The sequence below is a fragment of the Coccomyxa subellipsoidea genome, assembly GCF_000258705.1.
Source record: "Coccomyxa subellipsoidea C-169, whole genome shotgun sequence".
Taxonomy (NCBI): Eukaryota; Viridiplantae; Chlorophyta; class Trebouxiophyceae; family Coccomyxaceae; genus Coccomyxa; species Coccomyxa subellipsoidea.
The window spans coordinates 1,355,213-1,376,557 of record NW_005178040.1 but is presented as its reverse complement, the minus strand read 5'-3'; the positions used below and the strand labels follow the sequence as shown (position 1 = coordinate 1,376,557).

The 21,345-nt window shown below is 52.9% G+C and overlaps 5 protein-coding genes across 5 annotated transcripts; 2 read left to right on the top strand and 3 right to left on the bottom strand.

Moving 5' to 3' along the window:
- Nucleotides 1–1,985: 1,985 nt before the first annotated feature.
- Nucleotides 1,986–4,354, bottom strand: COCSUDRAFT_12871 (cryptochrome; the record flags this gene model as incomplete). Its single annotated transcript, XM_005650383.1, has 6 exons — nt 1,986–2,333; nt 2,495–2,740; nt 2,838–3,176; nt 3,411–3,512; nt 3,713–4,043; nt 4,146–4,354. 6 exons carry the CDS (start codon nt 4,352–4,354, stop codon nt 1,986–1,988), a joined length of 1,575 nt encoding a protein of 524 aa, XP_005650440.1.
- Nucleotides 4,355–4,826: 472 nt separating this feature from the next.
- COCSUDRAFT_60906 (hypothetical protein) lies at nt 4,827–6,039 on the top strand (the record flags this gene model as incomplete). The annotated part of the gene is made up of 5 exons (XM_005650382.1): nt 4,827–4,872; nt 5,006–5,202; nt 5,313–5,541; nt 5,645–5,760; nt 5,866–6,039. 5 exons carry the CDS (start codon nt 4,827–4,829, stop codon nt 6,037–6,039), a joined length of 762 nt encoding a protein of 253 aa, XP_005650439.1.
- Nucleotides 6,040–7,069: 1,030 nt separating this feature from the next.
- COCSUDRAFT_22161 (ubiquitin conjugating enzyme) lies at nt 7,070–8,394 on the bottom strand. The gene is made up of 4 exons (XM_005650381.1): nt 8,207–8,394; nt 8,029–8,097; nt 7,689–7,889; nt 7,070–7,573 (listed from the first exon to the last, which is right to left on the bottom strand). Exons 1-4 carry the CDS (start codon nt 8,237–8,239, stop codon nt 7,430–7,432), a joined length of 447 nt encoding a protein of 148 aa, XP_005650438.1. The 5' UTR covers nt 8,240–8,394; the 3' UTR covers nt 7,070–7,429.
- Nucleotides 8,395–8,773: 379 nt separating this feature from the next.
- COCSUDRAFT_40132 (hypothetical protein) lies at nt 8,774–14,742 on the top strand (the record flags this gene model as incomplete). The annotated part of the gene is made up of 14 exons (XM_005650380.1): nt 8,774–8,833; nt 8,944–9,099; nt 9,271–9,438; nt 9,796–10,046; nt 10,412–10,574; nt 11,111–11,258; nt 11,601–11,717; nt 12,096–12,222; nt 12,540–12,675; nt 12,941–13,243; nt 13,439–13,636; nt 13,941–14,138; nt 14,334–14,447; nt 14,614–14,742. 14 exons carry the CDS (start codon nt 8,774–8,776, stop codon nt 14,740–14,742), a joined length of 2,268 nt encoding a protein of 755 aa, XP_005650437.1.
- A 242-nt stretch (nt 14,743–14,984) lies between these two features.
- On the bottom strand, nt 14,985–15,425 carry COCSUDRAFT_60902 (hypothetical protein; the record flags this gene model as incomplete). Its single annotated transcript, XM_005650379.1, has 2 exons — nt 14,985–15,143; nt 15,282–15,425. The coding sequence occupies 2 exons, from the start codon at nt 15,423–15,425 to the stop codon at nt 14,985–14,987; spliced, it is 303 nt and encodes a 100-aa protein (XP_005650436.1).
- Nucleotides 15,426–21,345: the final 5,920 nt, after the last annotated feature.

The following is a 21,345-nucleotide window of genomic DNA, read 5'->3' as shown; positions in this document are numbered from 1 at the left end:
AACAATGACGAATGAAGACAAGGTAACATATTGACACTTGATGCTCCACCCTTTTTGGGCTGGATATTAGCTGAAGGGCTTAATCGACCTGACTGTGAGCCTTTCTCTATCAACTACCAGATCCATCAGACATCGAATCTTCAAATGAGTTCACTGGAAGAGGCGCCAGACACTCCAGTTGGATTTGATGTGCCAGCTCACTGCGCCTGCCAGCCATGCTGTTGACATCATCAGTACGCTGCAAATGTTGCCCCCTCACAATCTCCAATCCCTGTGAAGGTGCCTGTTCCAGTAAACTCGCCGTCTTCACTGTCAAGCGCCCCGTTGCCAACCAGCTGCCCGGTCCCATCAGCAGTGCCTTGCCCCTGACATGTACATCACACCCGTGTAAGAACGGACTGCAATTCAACACAGACTGCACGCCAGACAGACCTGCTGATGAAGTGTGCATGCATGTTTATGGATACCGGGCCTGGCCATTGCTGATGGACATGTTTGCAATGGCAGCACTGTTGCCTCTGGTAGATTTGATGCTTTGCAAAATCAAGTGACCAAATTCTTCCAGGGCATCAAGTACGCACTGGTGCTGAGGTGGCTCCTAGAACGTTTCTCACCACATATTCTCCAAAGCTGCTGGTCTCGCACTCGATCTTCTTGCCTGTGACGGTGTGATTGCCAACTGCCTTCCCAAATGTGGCCTGGAATGTTGCCTCACCCCCGTAATAGGTGATGGCAGAGCCCTTGAATTCACCTTGCATGCCAATATTTGACAAGGGTTACGCCCATGCTCAGGTATGGTCACTGGCAGCAACTTTATACGGTCTGCTCGCTTGATGACAATGCTGCATATCAAATGGCAAGGGAATAGCTCCAGATCAGTGTTGACAAGGCCGCATGACAAATGGCAATGAAGAGCTTCAGATCAGTATTGACAGGGCCGCCAAAACTCTCACCGGACCCAACAAAAGTGCCGCTTGGAACCAAGAAGCTCCCGTTGCCTTGCACTGTGCCATCGCCAGTCATGTATGTGCTCTTGGAGAGCGAGAAGAATGTGCTGTCAGTCCCATTGCATGTGCCATCCCCTGCAGGTGAGACACACAGTGTGGGAGCTCTGCCTTCTGAGTGACCTGCCTTAAGCATGTCAGGCAGACTTTGCTCAGCAATCAAGAGTTGCCTGAAGTGTCTTTGAAGGGAGGAAGGCAGTATAGACATTCTAGCAGCTGACCTGAGAAGGTGCCAGTGGTGATGTTCAGCGAGCCATATCCATTGAACGTTCCGTTGAAAACCTGAAATAGACCTGTGCCCACAAAGCGGCCGACACCCCTGGCCCCATGGCATGATTTCAATGCAATGCTGGTATCCCATATCTTGTTGACATTAGGGGCAGATCGCCGTTCTGGCTCGTTTGGTAGATCCTGCTGGTTTAAACAGGTGTCGCGAGCTAGGAAACGATGCTCACTGGAAATGTCCCGCTCCGTAGCAAGTCCCATTCTGGATCCGATACAATTGACTCACGCCGGGAGTTTGGGGCGATGAAGTGGGTCCAAGTCTCTGCCCGTGGACGGCATGGACGGCGAGCAGCGCTACCAACACAAAGAATCCCTGCTTGAATATCATTTCATCAAATAAATATCCCAAACTGACTTTTCTGGATCTACACACGTCCAGGATCCGTCGATGATGTGCTGGAACGCAGAATTCCTTTTAGCAGCTGGCGTCAAGACTAATCCTTGGACTGACGGATGCGCATGCAGGACAACCATGCATGCAGGACAACCGCACATCTGTGGTGGGCGTGGAGCATGCAATCAAGTTCTCCATGTGTAAGAATATATTTGCAAATTCACATACACACTTGAAGAGGTACTGTACCACCCTGTGATGAGTGGCTCCCAGCTAGCGCAAGGCAGAAAGAGCAGCTCCAACACATAGCAGTTGCAGGACAATGCGGACTTTGTAACATTCGTCTCCTAATTTGCACTTCACTACTTTTTGCCGTAATTTATCGCAATCTGTGTTGACGCATCCAGCAAGGGAGGCACATAGTCCCTGCATAGGTCAAAGCCACAGGCCTCTGCAGCACCCTTCTCTAACTTCCAGGGCCTGTGCGCAAAATCCCCTGGGAGATTACTGAGCTCGGGCACCCAGCTATTGATGTGTTGCGCCTCAGGATCGTAGGTCATTCCCTGACTCACAGTGCGGAAGATGCGGTCACGCGGGTCATTGCCCACACCGGCAAAATAGGCCCAGTTCACTGTGTTTACCGCCCAATCATGGTCCACCAGAAGAGTCTCAAACAGCGCCGCTCCAACCTGCCAACTGTGCCCCATCGCCTGCGCATGAAAGCAGTCGCTTACACAGACAAATCTCATTATCTATTCATGCTCTGGAGGCACATCATCGATATAAGCTTAGCTTAAATTCACAGACAGCACAACATTGCTGACATGAAAGATGGTGGCATAATGACCGCCGTCTTGGGGGATCCCAGCACCTTGCACAGGAAGCTGGACACGTTCTGGCGACCACGGTTGCTCATGTAGCCGGTGGCGGCCAGCTCGCGCATGCATGCATCCACAAATGGGAAGCCTGTGCGCCCTCGGCACCAGCGCAGGAACTCCTCATCACAGTGCCGCCACTGTCTTGCCTCCCCTCGGATGCCCTCTGGCCGCTCCAGCTTGTCGCCCTCCTTCAGTGCTGTGAAGAGGAAGAAATCCCTGGGCAAAGAAATGCTGGCTTGCTCAAACTAGTGCAAATCTCCAGACACACATTTCACTGTCATTCAGTGTTGCCGGCAACAATCAAATGCATGGAGGTCTAGCATGTGCGCAGAAAACAAGGGGTGGGGCCTGCCTGATGATCAGATGCATGATGAGCCAGGAGTGCCCGCTGTCTCCGCCACTCTGGTTCCTTGCTTTCTGTATCTCTGCATAGACCATGCGCGGCGACAGGCACCCGGCCGCCAGGTAGGCGCTCAGTTTGGCGCTGTTGTCCACACCCCCGGCCAACATGCGCGTGTCCTTGAAGGAGTCAATCGGCGCTGGAGCTGACAGGTTCCCATCCGCCGCCCCTGAATCATTTCTAGACACACTTGCCTCCCCTGGCATGCCCTCCTGCGCCACGCTAATGGACGGCAATGCTGCAATTGCATCTGCATCTGTTCTGTCAGTGCTGGCCTCTTCACCAAACAATGCTGTGGAAGCCTGTGCTGGCTCGGCTGTATTCACTGCGCCAGCGGCTTCTGAATTGCCATGGAGGTAGTAGCGCAGCCGCATGAGGCCCTCCAACTCACCACCTTCAAGGCAGAATGCAGACCGAGGGTGCCTGGCTTCGCTGGCCAGATCTGGGCATGCTGTCAGCTGCTCCAGGGCAGCCAGGGCAGCTCCTGCTGACTTGTACAGGCTCCTGACCTTCTTGGGCAGAGGAGCTGCACTAGGGATGCTGTCAGGGAATGGCGGTATCTGATCTGGCGCAGGCAAGGGTTCACGGACAAAGCCATGACTCTCCACCGCCTGCGAGAGCAAAATTTGATTCAGTGGTGTCTCTGAACTGGAATGATTTGACCGTCTGAAAGATCATTTGATGACATCACGCCCATCAAGAGTGCGGAGCAGCTCACCTTTCTGAAGTTGGTCATCACATGCGGCACATCCGCGAAAAGCGCCTGGATGTTGTTAAACCTCACGTCATCAAGATTGTCCGGTGCAGACACCAATTGAGAATTGGAGTCTCTGGCGGGCGGCTTCAGAGCTGCCAAAGCATTATGAGGATGGTACAGCGTGTGACCCCAGAAGTGGTGGACTTCTGAGGTCAGCTGTGACTCCTTGCAAGCGGCGTGGAAGGCATCAGCCACGGCGTCCTCTTCCTCAACTGAGTGCCGTCCGATTTGGAGGTAGTGGTACAGATCAACATGGGAGACCTGCCCAGCCAGACCTCTGACCAGTGCAGGTATTTCTTCCGCTGGTCTGCTGACAGCAAAATGCAGCTTCGAGCCGCGTGCAGCAAGCTGCTGCTGTAGAGCCTGCAGGGCTTCGAGGAGAAACCTGTGTTGCAAGCCACGTCAGGCCTTCGTCCACACTGCATGATACACTGCTGCAAAAATAGGCACAGAGAGGGTGGGTGGCTTCTGATAAATCTTGTCCCACCTGCCCCGGTGAGGACCAAGGACAGGAATGCCATTGAGTCCTGGAATGTTGCAGCGCGGCTGCAACAATGCAGGGCTCAGGCAGTAGACAGGCAGGACAAAGCAGGTCTGGGGAAGGCTGCAAGCTGACACCAAGGGCGCATGATCGGCCAAGCGTATATCGCTCCTTATCCAAACTATCGCAGCCTTCTTGATGTCATTTGATACCATGTCCCTATCTGAAGAGGCATCACACTTGTTGCTTGAAACCCTCCTGGCTCCAGCACAAATATGAAATAGCTTGAAGGTCGGTCGGCAAGATGCGAAATCTCTTGCAAGAAACCTATTGCATCGTATACCGATTTGCATATTTATGCAGGGAGGAGAGCTGAGGAGGAATACATGTCCCGAGATGAGGTCGACAGCTTCTCATCATGGGGAAGCTGGTCCATCCACATATGATTTCGATCGCAGCGTTTCATTGGTTTGGGGATTTGTAGAAGGCAGAGGCAAGTTTCTGATTGCTTGTCGAATTACGCGCCGAAGCCGTGAGTGTTCTGAGTGCTCTGAAAGCTCTGAGGGCATTCAGTGATCAGTGACACCACTGCATTTTCGAGTCGCCAACCATTCCACGTACATCAGCACAGGAAACATATCACAATCTTTCTTTCAATTACATAGCAGCTCAAAGGACTTGGCAAGCATGTCAGAGACTCAACCTCCCCCCGAAAGGGAAAGGGAGCGTCTAGGTTGGCTCACAGAGAGCTCCGTACAGCCTAGAAAGAGGCGCATGATCGAAGGTGATGAAGTGTGAATTAGTCAAATACCGGTGAAGCCGGTCAAGATTCAGGTAGACTCAGCAAAGTTCGGCTTCACCAACAGGAGTGGGAGCTGCGGGCATCTTGGATCTTAAAGCAGCACTATACAAGGAGCAGCAGGAGGCTCAGCTCACGAAAGAGGACCCAGCAGCTGCTGCAGCGCGCAGGTCACGGCGCACTGCTGGCATTGACCTGTCAAAGCATGCGAGGAAGAATGCTGGGGTTGAGGAGCGAGATCGCTATGACAGGGAGCACATCAAGGTCATCACGCCAACACTTATAGCAAACCAACATTGCCAGCTCTGACTGTGCCTCACAACTGTTTTTGCCAATTCGTGTTGTCCCTCACCAGCTCATTCTGGTTGCAGTAGACACCAGCAGCTCGTTTGGCTGAAAGCTACTCTGCGTTGGAGCGGAAAGCGCGGCTGTATGACAAACTGGCATCTGGGCAGCATGACGACGAGGATGAGCTGTACAATGTGGACTTTGTGCGCAAGGGCACCCTCGATGATGAGGGGCGGGAGATGGAGTCTTATGCCCATGAAGACACAGCGTCGCATGCTCCTGTTGATAGTGCTGCAGCAGCGACAAGAAAGGGAGGTGCGCCTGCTTCTCATTGGTGTGCCAAGCTCTGCCAACATTGTACAGCTGCTAATGTGCAATTGTGGTCCCTGAGACATTCCTGATCAATTTGAGGTGGCAGGCATGACGAGTGCTGACATGGAAATGGAGCAGCAACGGAGGCAATGGGAGGAGGATGAATGGAGTGAGCTGGAGCAGAGAAAGCGCGAGGAGGCTCGCAGGGATGACAAAATTGAGGTGGGCTGAACATACTGTTGCTGACCACGAAGTTTTGCAGGACGTTCAATTGGCAAGAACATCGACCTGCAACTGGAACGAGAGGTCCGTCTGTTTTGCAAGCAGGCTCTGGAGAGGATAGAGGAAGAAACGCAAGAGCTACGGGAGCGCTTGGCCAGGAAAAGGGAACAGAAAGAGGTGCAGGCTCAGCAGCAGCGAGAAAGGATCAAAGCTGCATTCTTGAAAAGGCAGGTGGCTGAGAGGATTAAGGCAGCAGCCAAGCAAAAAGCACAGGGTTGATGAAGACATCAGGAGCACAATCACAGCACCGGCAACCTGCCCATAGCTTTTGAAATGCTATCTATATGACCCTTCAACTATGGCATACATGGACTCATCTACCGAACGTTATCTCACAAGGAGCACCTGGGCACTGTCTATTACTATGTTGGCCCGCAAGAGTTTTTAGATCTTCTGCTGAGTGATTTTCAGGTCACCTGTACTGGGTTTACACCTCAGTCCTCAGGTAGCTTGATTGCTATGTTTTTCTCTCGGGCTTGTCTCTCTATCTCCTCTCTGAGCATCTTTTTGAACGCCTCACGTTCTTCTCTTGATTCCTCCAATCGCTGAGCTTCAATTTCAGTCACCCTGTATGTAGTGCAGTGGAAGAGCATTCATGGCCCAAAACAGAGACTTCGAATTAATTATCAAGGAGACAACTAGGAATCGTTACTATTTCGTATTAATGGTCATTCAAGGTTCGCACTTGTTATAAAAGCCCGTCTTGATCATAAAGCTCTCCATGCCTGCCCCAACCTGCACAACATGAAGTAAATATCCCAATCATAGTGGTCATTGCAGATCTGGGTCAACTTTAATGTGTAGGAGAGCATTCGATCACTCACCAAGAAGCACAGACCTGCTACTTTGGCGTAAAAGCTTGCTGGAAACGACATCCGCTAATCACAATCCTTTCCTTGGACGAGGGTCTCATTGGCCTGTTATGTGCATCGACCTGAGATCTGGCTCCATCGAATCATTCAGCTTCAAATGATCTTGGTATGGTGCATCTTGATGCTGCATGCCTTTCTTCTCTGAGCGTCACGCTGACGTCACAGGGACACTTTCTTCAAGTTCTTCCTTGGCTCGAACGATAAGTAATCGATGACCCTGCAAATTTCAATTTTTGAAGATGAGACACATGCATGCTGTAATCTGAGAGCGCCAGATCCTGTCAGCTTAAGCCTAAGGGAAGCCTGAGCGGGACTCCAGCGGGCCGCGGAGGTTGTCGCAACTGAGCTAGCTGCTATGATAGCGAGAGCAATCATGTCAGCAAAATGTTGCGGATTACAGAGATGTGCATGCCATTTGTCCATTTTTGGGCTGGTAGCACCTAGAGACCAATGCCACGGAAGTGAACAGCCTGGCTGCAGAGCACTTCACACTGCTTTCAAAGTTGATTGAAGGATTCAAGAGCACCATCATCCTCAACAAGCACGTTTCCACAGCTTGTGTCTCCTTCAGTCTCGTGGCATCAGACATTGCTGCTATGTGGGCAAAGCCTGCCACAGGCAGCTTCTGGCCCATCAATACTGGCCTGCTTGACCCACAGCTCAAGTCTGCTCTGCACCATTTGCACCAGATGCTAGAGCAGTCCCCATCCACCCGCGTACAAGGGAGCTCAGCGGTGTTATCCCATCGCATATTTCCTCGTCCACTCCCTGGCTGTCTCCTCATATCGCTGCCTGTCTGTCTTGTAGATGTGTGCAATTTCAGGGACCAGCGGGTCGTCCGGGTTGGGGTCTGTCAGCAACGAGCAGATGGACAGCAGGACCTGCACAGCACAGTCACCGTGTCACTTTCATACAGCCCAACAGGTGCACAGGCATGGGCAAGCAGCTCATTCAATTGGGTAAAATTCACGGTAGTGCTGCTGGCAACAAAGTCACCTTTGAGATCGTGAGCGCCGGACTCCACTGCTCCTTCAGGATGTCCAGGCAGATGCTTCCTTGGCTGTTGACGTTGGGGTGGTACACCTTTGTCTGGAACTGCACCTTGGGAGGCTTGAATGGGTAGTCAGGAGGGAAGTGAATCATGACGAAGAAGACACCGCCTGAGTATGGACTGTCACCAGGTCCCATGATAGTGGCCTGCGATACAATTGTTAACAACATATATTTTGAACCTGATCAACATTGATCACCACCTCGTGTTGCTGCTTCTAGCTCTTAGAGAACCTGTGAACCTCACAAACAGACAAAGTGTGACGAAGTCGAGAAGGCACCACACCTGCCAGTGGAATAGGTCATCTCCAGCAGGTCCTGCTGAGCATGATGTAGGAGGGTCTCTTTGCAAGTCCTGCAAAGCCAATCGCAGAGCAAGGTCTTACACACGACACAAAGTGTTTGAGCACAGAAAGGCGGCCATCGAAAGCATCCGTTGCTGCAAAGTGCCACATAATGCCTACCTGCAACTCCTTTTGAATTCTTTTTGATGCCATCAAAGTCTAGGAAAAACTTGCCACCTACGCGGAATGTATCTATACCAAAGCAGGTTCAAACGGAGGCACAACGTTCAGCGAGCAATCTCAGCTGGTCAGAATAAGTGTTTCAACGCACAGTAACAACGCCAGCCGGGCCACTTCTCTTCTCTGCGTGCGTCTTCTTCTTCGAGAGAGGCGACATCGATGGGTCGGGAGGCCTTTACGCGACGTCCGACGGCGTCTCTTCCGTGTCTTCCAGCCTGGCGGTTGCTCCCTTCGTCGAGCGTTGATTTGCTCGAGCGTCACGAAGATGATGCATCGGAGTTTTGAAATCTGCTTGTAGAAGACGAACTGTATCAGGGCACAAAGTATTCACCATGATGACCTTTTGCCAGGCGTGCAGCTTCATGGTTTGGATGTAACCGCTGCCTCCTGATGTCCACCAACACAGGACGAATGAGCGCTATCTTAAGAAACTGCCTGGACACAAAAGATTAATTTGAAAGTGAAAGAACAAAGTCGGGGCAGCCCAACGTAAGAGCTGTCAGCAGTATGTCGGTGAAAGCGCCTTTACGACTGCCTCGTTTGCGAATGAAAGATGATTTAATCAAGGTGAGATACGGTAATCGGCTGGTCTGAAGGAAGATACAACGGCTTTCATCATCGCTTGTTTGCGAGCAGATTTGAAGGCTTCGAAACAACTGTTGCTCTTGTCACTGCAGGCCGACCCAGACCTGGCCGTGTACTTGGAGGAGGCCTTCGAGCAGCTGTCTCCTCACAATGGCGCCCTCAAACAGCTTTCAGGAGGGCTGGCTCCAGCGGGCACCGACCTGCTGGGACTGAGTCTGGACGAGGAGCTCACTGAGGAGGAGGAACTGGTACAGACGCCCATCCCCTGTCTTTCACACAGTGTAAGGAGTATGTATGCATTTGGCACTCTGAAGACAGTGTCCGCCTAAGCAAGAAAGGTATCAACAAGATATGGTGCAACATAACTGTGCAGGGAAAGATTGTAAGTAACTGTTTTGACTTATTGTGTGCAACGGCAGAGGCTGGAGCTGGAGGGTGCAAAGAGGGAGAGGAGGGCGCTGATGGACTCGCTGGCAGCGCTCAAGGGGGATCAGGGCAAGGCCGGCAGCGAGCTACAGATCGCAGACATCACGCGCCTGCGCCGCGAGCTCGAGGTCAAGCAGGAGAAGATCAACGAGCTGCGACAGGTCAGCCCCATAACCTTGACAAATATATCCGCGTCAAAATAGTACATCCATATACTGCACGTGGCAAGCATGAATACTGTACATCACTGCCCCAGCTTCTACAAAACACATCGAAACCAGCGCTAAGCAGCATGGACACTGCTGTCCTTGTGTTTCTGCATGCGGCAAGCACCGTCTTTCGCCTTAGCACTTGAAAGAGAAGATGTCAGGATCAGAAGATACGCCTGTCGTACATTCAAAGGGTATAGGAAGCACTGAAGGCGGAGGGGCAGCAAGCACCGTCTTCTTGTTTTCACTTGAAAATGATGATGCTAGGATCAGCAGACGCATGTGTCTTACACTCCAGACTGGGCGCAGGAAGCGCTTAAGGCGGAGGGGCAGCTGATGCGGCTGGCGTTGACAAGCCGGGACTGCGCAGCGCTGATGCCGGGCGGCGGCCTGGACGCGAACGCGCGCGTGAAGGCGCTGGAGGCTGAGCTGGCGCACCTGGACACCGACATGGCTGAGACCGAGGCCCAGCACCGCCTCTACACCCTCCTGCAAGAGCGCACCAGGCATGCCCCTGCTTCCTGGAATGCCGCCAAGCCTGCTTTGATGAGCAACGTGCTGTCAGTAAGAGACTGGATGCCTCTCTGATCAAGCCAGGCTTGTCTTTGCATCCCTGCTTTTTCTACGAGGTGTGTATATGTTGATCAAGTCAAGCTGGCTCCTCTAGGGTCCAGTGGATCGCAACATGCCTGTGTGCGGCCCCTTGGTGCGCTGCAAAGCTAGTTGGCACGCTTGCCCTGCAAACGAGCAGCCCCGCTTTTATCCTCAAGCCATAGCGTTGCTTAGAGATGACAGTGGTCAAGGTCACATGATCAGGCGAGCATGTTGTCCAGCAGCAAGATCCCGGCACAGTTTGCATTGTTTCTGCACAAATGAGTGTGAGCTAGCAACCGTGGAAGAAGTGAATGCGTGCATGTGGGCGCAGGCGCGAGCACATGGCGCAGGACCTGAGGGTGCGCGAGGGGCGCGAGGCGTTGTTAGCGTTTGGGGAGGACCATGCGGTGCTGACGGAGCACATGCATGCGGCGCGCACGGCGCGAGAGGATGCCGATCGCGCTCTGGCAGTCACCAGGGCCCAGAAGGAGGCCGTGCGCAGCGACTGGGCCCGCAAGCTGCAGGACCGCCGCAAGGAGGCGCGGCATCGCTATTGCTGGGAGGAAAATGCATAGGATTTCGTATGTTGCAATGATCATTTATCGCCCAATACGAGCAGGCGGCCCAATCGCCAAGAAGCAGTCCTGCATGATTGAGCACAGCAATGGCAGCGCAGGAATTGACCATTCCAGATTGATGTAGCTGGCTGCATGAGGAAAGGCCTGTGTGTGTTTTTTTGGACCCTGCAGAATCTGGGTGTGTTGAGAGCGAGCAAGACAGAGCCAGGAGAGCAAGCAGTGTATAGGCTTGCTAGGCGTGAAGCAGCAGGGGAATGTCGTCTGCTGCATACTTTACTGGTTGGCATAGCAGGCCTCATCAACACCACACAGCCTTAAGCAGTGGGACAGGAGTCGGAGTCTGTCGTAGGGTGTTGCAGCATGTGGTCTGAAGGTGGCTCTAGATGGGCAAGAGGGTAGCACAAAATGGGCATGCTTGTGGCGTTGTGGTGAGCGGGCTATGCTGCGAGCAGGTGCGTGCGATGGAGCACAGGCAGAAGAGGGAGATGGCGGAGGAGGAGCAGCGTCGCGCGCGACAGGCCGAGCTCGACGCCGTCCAACGCGAAGCAGCCGCCAAAGCCCGCCTGGAAGAGGAGGCCTTCGAGCAGCAGCTGCAGGCATGTGCCACTTGTTCTAATAAAAAGCTTGTTCTCAGTCAGCACTGTGTCAGCGTGGTTGAGCACTTGTGTGTCAGAAAATGCGTCAGCAACGTGTCACCGTGTTCCAGCATATCTGTGATGTTCTGTGTCAGCATGTCTCTACACTTATGGGTGAGCATTGTGTCAGCAGTTCCCAGCGCTCCTGTGTCAGCATTGTCACAATGCAATTGTGTCAGCATGTCTCAGGGAAATTGTGCCAGTATTGGCCATGCATGTGAAACCTTTCACCAGAACAGCAAGGATGAAGGGTGCACAGTCGAGCTGGATAACAGGGTGATTTGGCAAGATAATTGTTGCTGAGGAGGGAGATGTGTGTTGCAGACATTGCAGCCGCAGATAGAGGAGATGGAGGCCGCATGGGCTCGGCTGCACACCATCACCGGCGCAAATAGCCCCGAGGAAGTGATCGGCTTCTGGGAAGGTGCGCTTTGCAGACATGCACCGCACTGAGTCATCTGCACCCTGCGGCAGCTATCAGAGATTCTGCCGATCATCACAAACGGGTATTCTCAATACAATGGCATGCTCGGCGCTGGTGTCTTCTGTATGGTACAATGGGAATTCACAGCAGCTGTGTTTGGGGCATGCAGAGCTATTACTGAATCACCGAGAGTCGCAGTAATGCTGAAGCTCAGCAGTGTTTAATTTGATTAGGTGCAAGGGGTGTTACAGCAATTCCACCCTGCAGCAGCCATCAGAGATTTGCCACTCATTTCAAACCGAGATGTTCAATATAATGGCATGCATGGCACTGGTGACTTCTGTACAGTATAGTTTTCACAGCAGCTGTGTCATGCAGAGCTTCAGGCAAAGGAGGCGAGCATGAAGGAGCTGGTGCGCCTGGCAGAAGAGGCAGAGGCCGCAGCAAAGGGCGAAATGGCCGCCCTTCTGGACAGCCGCAACGCCATGCTGGAAGCCATGGCAATGTGTGCCTTTCACCCTATGCTTTGCAGGACGTTCCTGATCTCTCATGCACGCTGAGCTGCTTTCAGATGCCTGCCTTTTGATATGAACAGCCCGCTGAATAAGCTGCCTACTCCCTCCTGATTTCCTCCCTTGCAATGGATGTCTGTGGAGCAGGGCTGCCTCTGCCACATGCTTTGCTTACCCTGCCTCTTTCTCTCGCAAGGCCAGCCATTTTCAAGCGCCGTCTGAAGCCTGATGGATGTGGTGGCTGCTCCCCGCATTCTTGCAATTGCCTCTCTAACAGCGGATGATCTGATGACGGATGCATATGGAGCAGGCCTGCCTCACCGGCTGCAAGCGCGGAAGAGGAGCTGCGAGCGCTGGAGGACAGGATCGCGGAGGCGCAGCAGCGGCATGCGGCGTCCACAAAGCAGTTCAACCGCGTGCGCACCGTCTGCATCAACGCCCAGCAGGTGCATTCAGCGCTCATCTCCCAGTGAGGGCAGACACCTTCATAGGAACTTCTCCGTGCACGAAAGCGGCTGTTCCGTTCTTACCATCAGGGGACGCCTGCAATTCTGAACAAGAGAGAAGAGAGAGACAGAGAAGCGGTGCATCTTCACCAGCAGAATGTATCGATGTCATGTGTTCGGGTGCCCAAGCCGATGTGTACTTTGTCTAATACAGGTTCGATGAAGACAATGGGTGTGCAGTCAATAATGCCACTTACTGGTGCAGGGCCTGCGCTCTCTGCTGGGCCGTCTGGACGAAGCACTGGCGGTGTCCGCCGCTCAGAAGCTGGGGCCGGGCGCGCCATCTCCAGGGCAGCGCAGCAGCGTCTTCCGCCAGTCGATAGCGGCTGTGGACGGATCGGCCGCGCGCCGGCAGTCGGCCGCGCTGCAGCCTGCTGCGTCCAGGCGGCAGTCCTCGGTGGCTGAGGCAGCGGCTGCTCGGAGGCAGTCCTCTGTCCCCGTGCAGGCCATCCCAGAGGACGGTGCGGCTGACTCTGTCGGCTCTGCCGGGTCAAGGCGGACCTCCAAGGTGGGGCATAAGAAAATGCTCTTTACGGCACATGAAGCACGTATTGATACATTCAGAGTAGGCAGTGTCACAGATGAAACGGTACACATGATGTATGGTTGGTGGAAGGCTACCAAAGTCACGATTGTCACGCTATCAGAAGTACCGCAGTGGCACAAAGGAAGCACATATTTGAGAGGAGCGTTTTGCTTTCAGGTGGGGGAGGCGGCGCGCCGTTCAAGCACAGTGGCCAGGCGCTCCTCGGTGGTGACTCCCAGTCTGGCGGCCATCCTGGGCAAGGTAGAGGCAGCGCCTGGCGCGCTGACCTTTGAGGAAGCACCCGCCGGTGGCCCTGCAGTGGGCAGCAGGCTGGATGGGCAAGCCTTCTTCCCGGACCTGCCGCAACTCGCCAAGGTCCGATCCGCCCACTGCAGGCGCATCATGTAACTTACAATCCCACTAATGGGCAAATCGCATCCGTACTGTTGTGCTTTCTGTTGAAGGAGCAGGACCGCGCTTTGTCCCTTGTTTGAAATCTGCACTGCCTCCATAATTGGCATCCTCTATCTTCACGTCAGCTTGCATTTACACGGCAAGGCAGTCCTTTCTCCTTACTTTTGGCTCTCGCTCTGCCTTGATGTCTGCATCCCATAGATAGCAGAGAAGGGAGTTCTGGGCAATGCAGAGTGTTGTCGAATGTGGTTGTGGGCATGTGCAGGTGGTGGCTGACAAGGTTGGGCGGCTGAAGTCTTCCTGCGTCAAGGAGAAGCGCAGGAGCAGCATGGTGGACGGCTCAGAGGCTGCTGGCAAGGCCGGGCAGGCAGCAAAGCTGAGCGAGGCGGCCATGAGGCACGGCGCGCGCAGGCAGACCTGGATGGGCCCCGCCTGGATGGGAACATCCACTGAGAATGATCCGGTGAGCACCTTTGACTTCTAAGCGCTGCTTCAAAGTGTCCTATGAATACATCAGAACCCCTCAAGGATCTTGTGAAATTGGTTATCTTCTACTGTTCAGGAGATGATGGGGGCACAGCGAGTTTCTGGAAGTGGCTCGACTCAATCGGATGTCTTTGTGTGCATGAGTGTGAGTGTATTGGCATGCACTGCGCAGGGGACAGTTAGTGGGGTCACAAGCGCAAAGGACTCCAGCAAGGACATCCTGTCTCGATTGGTCGGGTACCCAGCAGATTTTGACCAGGGCCATGGGCGTGCAGCCACTCCAGAGGTGACGCAACATGGCATTCCATGCACATGCTTGTCGAAAACAGGCTTGAATATAAGCTTTCTGCGTCCATTCCACCATCCCAAACTGCATTTTTTACAGTGAATCGTACAATGTGCAAAACAGAACAGCACATCAGCTTATTCAGGCAAGATGCCTATGTCTGCAGGGCAAGGATGATGAAGAGTGGGATGGGGTGCTGGACAGAGATTTCATCAAGCATAGAACGGCAAAATTGTTGGCTGCTGCTGCCAGGCATCAGGCAGACCTCAAGAAGACCAATGAAGGCTCCTCTTAGTGCTAGGTTGTCCTCATTGTTGGTGCAAATTATACTTGCTCGTGCCTTGCACAAGAGCTGCGCTCAGCATTTGTGCCCTTCTCAGCTGACATCCTTTGCTCAGTTGGGACACCAAGTTGAGACTCAGCATTTTCACGAACTTCCAGAACGTTCCGAATCAGCGATCCAGAAGGCTCAAAGACCACTCAAGCCGCATTGCTGCATTCATTTGGTCTGGATGACTGTCTAACTTTGCGGCCACCTCACTGTTTCTTGGTAGCATCCTTTTGCCGCACTGCTGATGTAATGGTCCTAACAACGAAGTAGGACAGAAGGCCCATTGGTCCCAGCATCATGGTGACCAGTAAGCATGGAACGACCAGGAGCCAGTGCGGCACAGAGTTGGCAATGGAGTCCTGCACCTGCAGATATGAACGAAATGCAGACCCCTCAGGAAAAAATATACTTTGATGTTGCAAACATTACGTCAGCCATTCATCACAAAGCAATCCAATTGGACAGGGATGCTCGCGATCTTAGAGAATAAAATCTGCGCTCACCAGCCACTTGGCCGTGAACAGATCGAAGGCAACATAGTGCACCCACGCTGGCAGCACGACCTCTGGAGATGACAGAGCCTCCTTGACGCCCTCATAGGTGAAGAACTTGTCAAAAGAGAAGTCACCGACAGGCTGCAGAAGCATCGTGACGAAGAGCAGCGTGTAAAGAATGCTGAATCCCACTGCCGTGAACGTGGCAAAGGCGTGTGTGACCTTCCACCTCGGCAACAAGATAAGCAGTAACCATGCTGGGAGCACCAAATTTACCCCTTGGAAAATATGGGCATCGGTGAGATCCAGACCAGCGATCGGCATTGTGCCAGTGATATCGGGTCAGAGAACAATGAAGGAGAATCTTCTCAGTCCTGCGAGGTTGAATATGATTGTGTCCAATATGACAGGAGAGAAACGGCTTGGATCAGAGCTGACATGGATGGCTTCCGGGCGGTGGGAAGCTGCAGATGACGAGTCAGCAGTCTGCATGCATGCGTTGTGGGAAAGGGAAGTCTCGTGATTGCAGGGATGCTATTGTGCACAATACAAAGAACTGGGCTTGGAGTTTACACAAGGCCCTGCAAAAGCTTGGGTATTCCCTAGACATTGCTTGCAATACTATGGATCAGATCTCTTTGGCCCAGGTTAGACAACAGTTACAGGGTCAATTAGATGCACACTGGGAGAATTTGGCCTTGTGTCCTAGGACCTGTGCAACACAAGGGCCTCGACTTTGTACCTATGAGAACTGGTTTGCTGCTATTCCTCCCCGTCGCCATTGTCTTAGGATCTCTGTGTCTGCCACCACGCTTAGACTCTTCCTGCGCTTTCGTACTGGTTGTCACGGTCTTCCAGTTGATCAGGGTCGTTGGGGGAATCGAGTACCTCGCTCGGAACGTTTCTGTCACTTGTGCAACACTCAGGCCATTAGTGATGAACGGCATATTGTCTTTGAATGTCCTGCGCTTCATGATCTGCGTGCTAGGTATGACAGCCTGTTTAGGCCCAGTATTACCACTATGCGTCAGTTCATGTGGCAAGATGATCTTGTACAGGTGGCTCAATTTATCAGACTCTCATTAGGACGCGTAAACACTGATCTAGATACAGTGAACATCTAATCAGCCTTGTTGGCTGGCATGATGTAATGTTTCTCTCTCTCTCTCTCTCGTGAGGAGTTTGTCTTACAATCAATCTCGGTTTGAAATTCTTCTCCCATCAAAACACCAGAAGAAACTAGCAGATCTTCCTGATCTATGAATTTGCATCAGGTGTGCCCAACCTGATCAATTGAAGGGTGTGCCACCGTGGCATGCAACATGCGAATACAACTGCAAGTTGCAATGGATAGACTTGAGGGTAGCTCATGATAGGGACTGTTTCAGGATTTTTATATATGCTCTGTTTCTATCAGAGCAGCAGAAATTTTTCAACAACTGTCACAGCTCCTCATGCATTGCTACCATGTCAACTGGGAACTTCTCCTCATACTCTTTGATGTAGGAATGCAGTGCCTCCCGGACAGGCTGCAGCATGTCTCCGTACTTCTTCCACTTGCCTATCGAGCTCCTATACATCTTCTGGCGCACCTGCCACAACACAGCAACGAACTTTCACTACCAGTGCTTTCATCGGACAAAGCTTGACAAAAGGATGAGGACGATGCTGCATCTGAGCTGACAATTGTCAGCATCACGGACAATCGTCAGCATCTCATACATGTCCAGTGCAATTGCATGCAGTGCCAGATCTCTGATCAGGTTGGGCAGACTTGGTGCAAATATATAGATCAGGAAGAACTCGGCTAGTTTCTCCTGAGTTTCTGAGTTGGGAACATTTGAAACAATTTATCTTGAGGACTGATTAGAAGTCAAAATTCCCAAGAGACAAGAGCATGCCAGGATGCAGTTGCCAATGCCATTGGAATATTATATATATTCAGATGCAAGGAGTGGGTGCGGGCGTGCCTGGCTGACACTGGCGGTGTGGACGTCTCGCTGTGTGGTGTGGAAGCTCAGCACAGCGTCGTCCCAGGGGAGGCCGCAGTGCTGCAGCATGCGCCGGCTCCAGTCCTCCTGCTGCCCCACCAGTGCCTCGTAGGGCACCCGCAGCACGCGCCCCGGCAGCAGCCCATCCCAGTGCTCCATTATGTCGTGGTGGTTCTTTATCGCCGTCGCAATCTCTGCGCACAGTCAATAGTACACCGTGACCGATTAGGATTATCCTCTGCCTCGCCTTAACAGCTCAAGCGCTGCGCATGTTTATCTGCCTGCATACATTCAACCAGCTGCCACTTTGCAGCATCATGCATTTACATGTGTGCTCGATCTGGTCACCCAAGGTGACAATGTAAATGATGATCAGCTCAGAGTGGAGATGGGAAGTGTTGGAAACAAAAGCGTACCGTCGAGTTGGGATGCCCAAGGCAAACCGCGGCCCTCAAAGGGCTGTGCGAAGCAGGATAGAGCGACATCGAGCGGGTGGCGCACGGCGTGGATGAGGCACGCGCCCGGCAGCGCCATCTGGATGTACGCCAGGTTGTACGCATTGCGCAGCATCTTGTCCACGATGTGGGTCGCGTTCTGGCCCTGCGCATAGCAAGATCGATGAGCTGACTGGTACACAAACCTTTGGTTTCTGCAGAGTTCAAAGACCGGAGGGAGTATTACATGCCATAAGCACACATGCGCGGAATCATGTGGCCCTTGCATGCAGTAAACATGTCCTGAGAAAGATGGACCATTCAAAATTAACAGTTTGCGCCCTTTGAAGGTGCTATTAAGGGCATGGGGAGCGATACAAGGGAAGGGGCACCTCGGGGACGCGGGCCTGCATATTGGCCATGTAGAGGGCGCCAACGTCGGCCGGCGTCCGCACATTCTCCCGTGGCTGCCCCTTCATCACGTCAAACAGCACCGGCAGCAGAGGCGCAAACGCCGTGTCCTCTCCTGCCGCAGCACCCACCATCCAATTTGCATACCTCTGTAAAATTGATTGCGAAACTCAGGTACAGTTTGTAGCAGGAAAGTCTCAGACATGCAGGGGCCCGGCCCAATGCGTAAAAAATGCTAAGCCTAGGTGGATTGCATCACAAGACAGGAAGCCATGTTGCCCCTGCTGTAGCATTGAGCGAGCAGTGCTGACCTGCGCCGAAGACCTGAGGGTGGCTGGCCAAGATCTGCTCGATGAGCGTGCTGCCGGAGCGCGGCAGGCCCACCACAAAAATGGGGCCCGGCTGCTTCAGGCCCAGTTCCCCCGACAGCACATGCGCCACCGTTGGATCTGCCTTCACCGTAGGGAAGGCCTCCTGCAAACCCCTCACCATCCTGCCCTCCTCCTGTACCCATGAAGTCTATTCAGCGATTGAAACAAATGAAAAATTCTATTCAGCATTTGAACACAAATGGATCACAATTTGCTACAATTTTTATGACGGATCCTGCTGCCATTATCCAAATGATCTTAGAGACATGCAAGAACCTTCTTAGCAGCATGCATGAGAATTGTGATCGAGGAAGGTGTCTGATTGCTCGACATTGCTGACGAAACAAACAAAGTGGGGGCATGCTCACCGTCGAGTCGTAGTTGTAGGTATCGCGCTGGCGTCGATTGGCCTCCACCAGGTTGTCCCACGCCTTCTCGTACTTGCCCTGCACAGCAGTGCGGCATTTCAGAGCCCCGCTCTTTGCCCCTCGTGGCACACAAATAGTGCTGGAAGGGTACGCCCATTCAGCACCGCTGCAGTGATGAGCCAACAGCAACGGCCAGATCACTATTAAATTTCATGGATGCGCAGCAGCACGAACATGAAAGAGCAAGCGGGGTGCACAGGGCTGGGCACCTGCGACTGGTAGGCCTTGTAGAGCGCGAAGAAGAGCCAGGGCTGGTCCTCTGGCCGCATCTCCGCCAGCCAGGCCCACTCAGCCTGCAGGTCTGACGCACTCTTCTTCACCGCCTTGCCCCGCCGCCGCCGCTTGGCCGGCCCAGCCTCCAGCTCCTCTTCCTCCACCTCGTGACTGCCTCCATCTGCCACACCCAAGCAGCTGTTGTTTTTTCCTTCACACCCAACTTTGTGTCTGTTTTACAACTACACATTCTCATCAGTCTCAAGTCTCTAGTCAACCATGTTTAGTGGCTGCAGGCATGTGGCACCGCTGCAGTCCATACATTTCTGTAGCATGCTGTGCTTGCACTGCAAGCTTGTACAAGAAAAAGATGGCACGATGCATACTGCACGAAGGGACTGTTGGGTGTGGTCTAGGAGGCCAGCATGGTAAAAGATTTACCGGCACTGAGACGGAGGAAGCGCACGGCCTCCTCCATGGATTCGACCTGGGCGTCATCAAACTCCTTCAGCGAGGCCAGTGCCTTGGCGTAGCTGCCGGGCGCGACACCGTATGCCACATCAGCCGCCTCGGCATATGCCACCTGTGCCTCCTCCTCCCTCCCCAACATCCCCAAAATCTTCCCCCTGTTGAAGTACGCCCCTGTGCAACATACACTTACGTCTCTCCGAGAGGCCCCAGTCCCAAGCTTTCTGTGAGTGTCTTTGCCCCGTGCATGCATAAGACAGACTTCCCGATGGTGGTGGCAGACTCTGAGATACTCAGGAGTCTCAAGATTGCCGGCAGGTTTGTGATGTGCCCTTATTATTCTGGGTGGGCTTCAGAGTGTGCAATTAGGGGCGTTAATGATACGAGGGCGGACCTCCCACGACCTCCGAATTCTTCATGGAGCTGTCCAGCCCGGCTTGGATGGCCGATTCGGTGTATTTCAACGCCCTCTCCAAGCTGCCATGTGCACCCATCATGAGCGCCCCCAAGTTCCCCATGATGCCCGCCACCACCCTCTTGTCCGGCGCTGCCTCAACAGCCTTCCTGCCAGACAGCAGAGGAGGCAGCGTGACGCTAGCAGCCCTCGTGTCAATCTCTGGACAAGCTGAAATGTATCGGTGTTCGCCAGCCAACATTGAGGCAGAGGCCACAAATACGAATGACATGAATAAACAGCAGCAATAAGATCTTCAGACTGTAGCGAAGATGAGGGAAGACAGCGGCACCTGTAGGCTCTTTCAGCCTCTGGGATACGGGAGCCTCCATCAGGGTTGATGTAGTCCAAATGCTGCAGGAGTGTCCCGAGTTGGGCATTGTATAATGAATTATCGGGATCCTTTGCCAACGCCTCCCTCGTTTGTTCAACTTGCTGCCGCAATCGCTGCATGGTCTCCGCCTGTACATAGCACAACGAGGCATCTTGTACTGTTTGATCCAGAACAAATTGCACGTCCGATCATCTACTACAAGGAAAGGATGAATCATAGTCAACATATAAGAGCACAATTTGAATTTTCTAGTCTCGTCTTGTGATCCTCCTTGCCTGATTGATTTGCTGAGCTACCGCCAGCATTGATCCAGAAAGTGCAAGACATAGGGCAGCCCAAACGAAAGGCCTGTACTCCCTTCCTATCATTTCAGGAATCCTTGATTGCCTTCAACTGAGCTATTCAGCTGTAGCATTTGCAGAACAGCACGCTAAAAGGTAGATCATTAAAGATTGAGGAGGGTGTGATTGATGGGCCACAGCAGTGCATTGTCAATATCTGTCTTCACCTCATATATTCACGTACTGTACAGATGGAAGTCAAGACCTTCCCAACAATCCAGGAAATTGCCTTGAAGGCACGGAGGAAGAACCTTTGGGATGTTCAGGGCAGGCTGGGCAGGTCTTGGGGCAAATTTGGGCAGGCAGAAGGGCCGTGCCAATAGATGACGTTGACATAAGCAGACCAGTCACTCGCAATGGAATATGAAAAACATTCACAAGAATGGGAACCAAATTGGAACAATAGCCGTCGCAGTTCTGATCAGTTGAGAACCATATGGTCAGCCGGCGCCGGCGCTGTCATGATAGATCAATGATCTAACATTAATGAAGGCCATGAGAGCATGCTGTGCAATTTAAACCTTTGCTCATGCTAGTGTCAATACAGCAGTCTTACAAAAGCATGCGCATGCACATGCCAGATCCCAAGTACCATCTGCAACCAGCAAATCGATAAGTGCTTGTCAGA

Excerpts from the sequence above, each read along its gene's own strand:
- COCSUDRAFT_22161 (XM_005650381.1), bottom strand. The coding sequence starts at position 8,239 with ATGGCATCAAAAAGAATTCAAAAGGAGTTGCAG. Across the intron at positions 7,890-8,028 it reads ATGACCTATTCCACTGGCAG|GCCACTATCATGGGACCTGG; the intron begins GTGTGGTGCCTT and ends ATTGTATCGCAG. Across the intron at positions 7,574-7,688 it reads CGGCGCTCACGATCTCAAAG|GTCCTGCTGTCCATCTGCTC; the intron begins GTGACTTTGTTG and ends TGTGCTGTGCAG.